Source organism: Benincasa hispida, chromosome 2 (assembly GCF_027475165.1).
Source record: "Benincasa hispida cultivar pf3 chromosome 2, pf3_genome.v1.1, whole genome shotgun sequence".
NCBI lineage: Eukaryota > Viridiplantae > Streptophyta > Magnoliopsida > Cucurbitales > Cucurbitaceae > Benincasa > Benincasa hispida.
In genome coordinates, this window is record NC_143479.1 from 25565063 (window position 1) to 25567230 (window position 2168).

Consider the following 2168-nt stretch of genomic DNA (forward strand, 5'->3'; position numbering starts at 1 on the left):
AATTTTTTTCCCCATTTTATGGTTTATTCATTGTTAGGATTTTATTTCAAATAAACAAACAACGTATAATTATGTGTGTGTTATGTTTCCTTGAACTTTTAGCAACCATTGGCGTGGAGGTGCACCCATTGGACTTCTTCACAAACTGTGGAAAAAATAGATTTTACTGCTGGGCAGAAGAAATTTGGTGGTTTACGGGATGGCTACTAGTAAGTCATAGAATTAGGTCTTTTATCCTTTTGGATGAATTTATATGCTCCCAAGTTTCGATATTCCCGGTTATACTTTGTTGCACTTGCACATTTTCCTCATTTCTGTGGGGAGTGTGTTTCCCCCCATAAGTATGCCTTTACTGTTTATCCTGAACATGAGCTGAAACTTACAAAACTAATTATGACCTATTCCTTTAGCAACATTGTTGAATTTTCTATATTCTCTTGTACATTTATTTGGTCTGATAGACTATTTTATTTTGGTATTATTTTTTTGGACTTTCATTTCTGTTCTGATTTCAATTTTCTCCTACCGATGAAGTTCCTTATTTTGTGTTTTAATCCATGATTGCAGCATTCATGGGCAATGTGCCATCATCATGTTTGACGTTATTGCCAGATTAACATATAAAAATGTTCCTACGTGGCACCGTGATCTTTGCAGGTAATCTAACATTTGTTTGTATGAAACGATCGTATATGAATGAATTGTTGTATTGTCAGTGCACACTTCTTGAAGTTGCTTACCATTTGGAGACTTAATACCTTGCAGGGTGTGTGAGAATATTCCAATTGTTCTTTGTGGAAACAAGGTCGATGTGAAAAACAGGCAGGTTAAGGCCAAGAAAGTCACATTCCACAGGAAGAAGAACCTACAGTACTATGAAATATCTGCAAAGAGTAACTACAACTTTGAAAAACCATTCCTATACTTGGCCAGAAAGTTAACTGGGTAAATCCAGTTTCCGGTTTTCTTGTATTACTTTTTATATTTAATGTGGGAACTTTCATGACAACAGACTTCCTTTTTGTATGGCGATCCAGGGATCCTAACATTCATTTCATGGAGTCTCCAGCTCTTGCTCCTCCTGAAGTACACATTGACTTGGTTGCCCAGCAACAGTGAGACTCTATCATCCTCAGTCATTACTTATGAAACCATTCACATTATTATGAGTAATCCATATCCATATGTTGCTTATTTCTGCAGGCATGAAGCTGAATTGGCAGCAGCAGCCAGCCAACCTCTTCCAGACGATGACGACGATGCTTTCGAGTGAAAATGGTCAATCGTCTGGTGATGATGCTTTATGCATATCCATTTTCTACTGTTATCCCCGAGTAAGATAATTTTTTCCTTGCTAGGATTAACAGAAGGGAATTAGGTGGGCAGGGTGTGGCTGAGGATTGAAACTTGAACTATGAAAATGTTAGTTTTCCCCCGGGATGAAAGAGAATTGTGGTGTAGATGGTTGGTTTCTGTTGGTGAGATTCTCTATCATTAATAGAGAGCCGCATGGCCTCCGATTGAAAGTTCATTATGAAGAATTTTTCTCTATCTTGTTGTTCCACCGTTTGATTTGTGTTCGTTTTCCTTGTTTTTTCATCTTCGGGGTCTATCTTTTGCTGCAAAGTGCGAACAAAGTCCGAGTTTGAAACAGAGTCCCCCCACCACCACTTTCTTCGTGCTCTCTCGATTAGTGTTTGTTAGTGGCATGTAAGGATTATTGTGGTTTTTAATTATGATCAATGGGTGGTGAAGGAAGTTACGAGGGAGGGTTATGGATATAAATTTGGAGTTTTTTTTTTTTCTTTCTTTTTTTTTTTTTGGCGGGGGGGGGGGGTTAAATTGGGAGGAGTGTGCATCAATTGGTCGGGTTGGTCTTGGTAGAAAACTAGCACCGAAAATCAACCCAAAAAATGCGTGGATTTTGATCGAGGGTTTGGTCGGTCCTCTTTTTTTTTTTGTGTTAAATCAATCATTTTTTATAAAAAAATTTAAAAACAATCGTGTAGTGGGCCTGGAATTTAGACAACATAAAAAAGAAAAAAATAAATCAATAAATCAATACTAAGGCAATGGGCTTGGGGTGGGTTATAGGAAAATTTTTATAAATAGAAAAATCGAAAAATATTTATACTTTATAGCAAAAGATTTCAAAAATGTTTGTACTT

General features: G+C 36.9%; 1 protein-coding gene across 1 annotated transcript; it reads left to right on the plus strand.

Moving 5' to 3' along the window:
- The first annotated feature begins 243 nt into the window (after nucleotides 1–243).
- Nucleotides 244–1273, plus strand: LOC120072010 (GTP-binding nuclear protein Ran1B-like). Its single transcript, XM_090311020.1, has 5 exons — nucleotides 244–341; nucleotides 568–657; nucleotides 766–893; nucleotides 1013–1115; nucleotides 1204–1273. Exons 1-5 carry the CDS (start codon nucleotides 244–246, stop codon nucleotides 1271–1273), a joined length of 489 nt encoding a protein of 162 aa, XP_090167146.1.
- The last annotated feature ends 895 nt before the right edge of the window (nucleotides 1274–2168 follow it).

What these genes read in the sequence shown, in the direction of transcription:
- LOC120072010 (XM_090311020.1), top strand. Translation starts at nt 244, where the DNA reads ATGAATTTATATGCTCCCAAGTTTCGATATTCCCGGTTATACTTTGTT. An exon ending in TGGCACCGTGATCTTTGCAG is followed by an intron (nt 658 to 765) that starts GTAATCTAACAT and finishes AATACCTTGCAG; the next exon opens with GGTGTGTGAGAATATTCCAA. An exon ending in CTATGAAATATCTGCAAAGA is followed by an intron (nt 894 to 1,012) that starts GTAACTACAACT and finishes TCATGACAACAG; the next exon opens with ACTTCCTTTTTGTATGGCGA.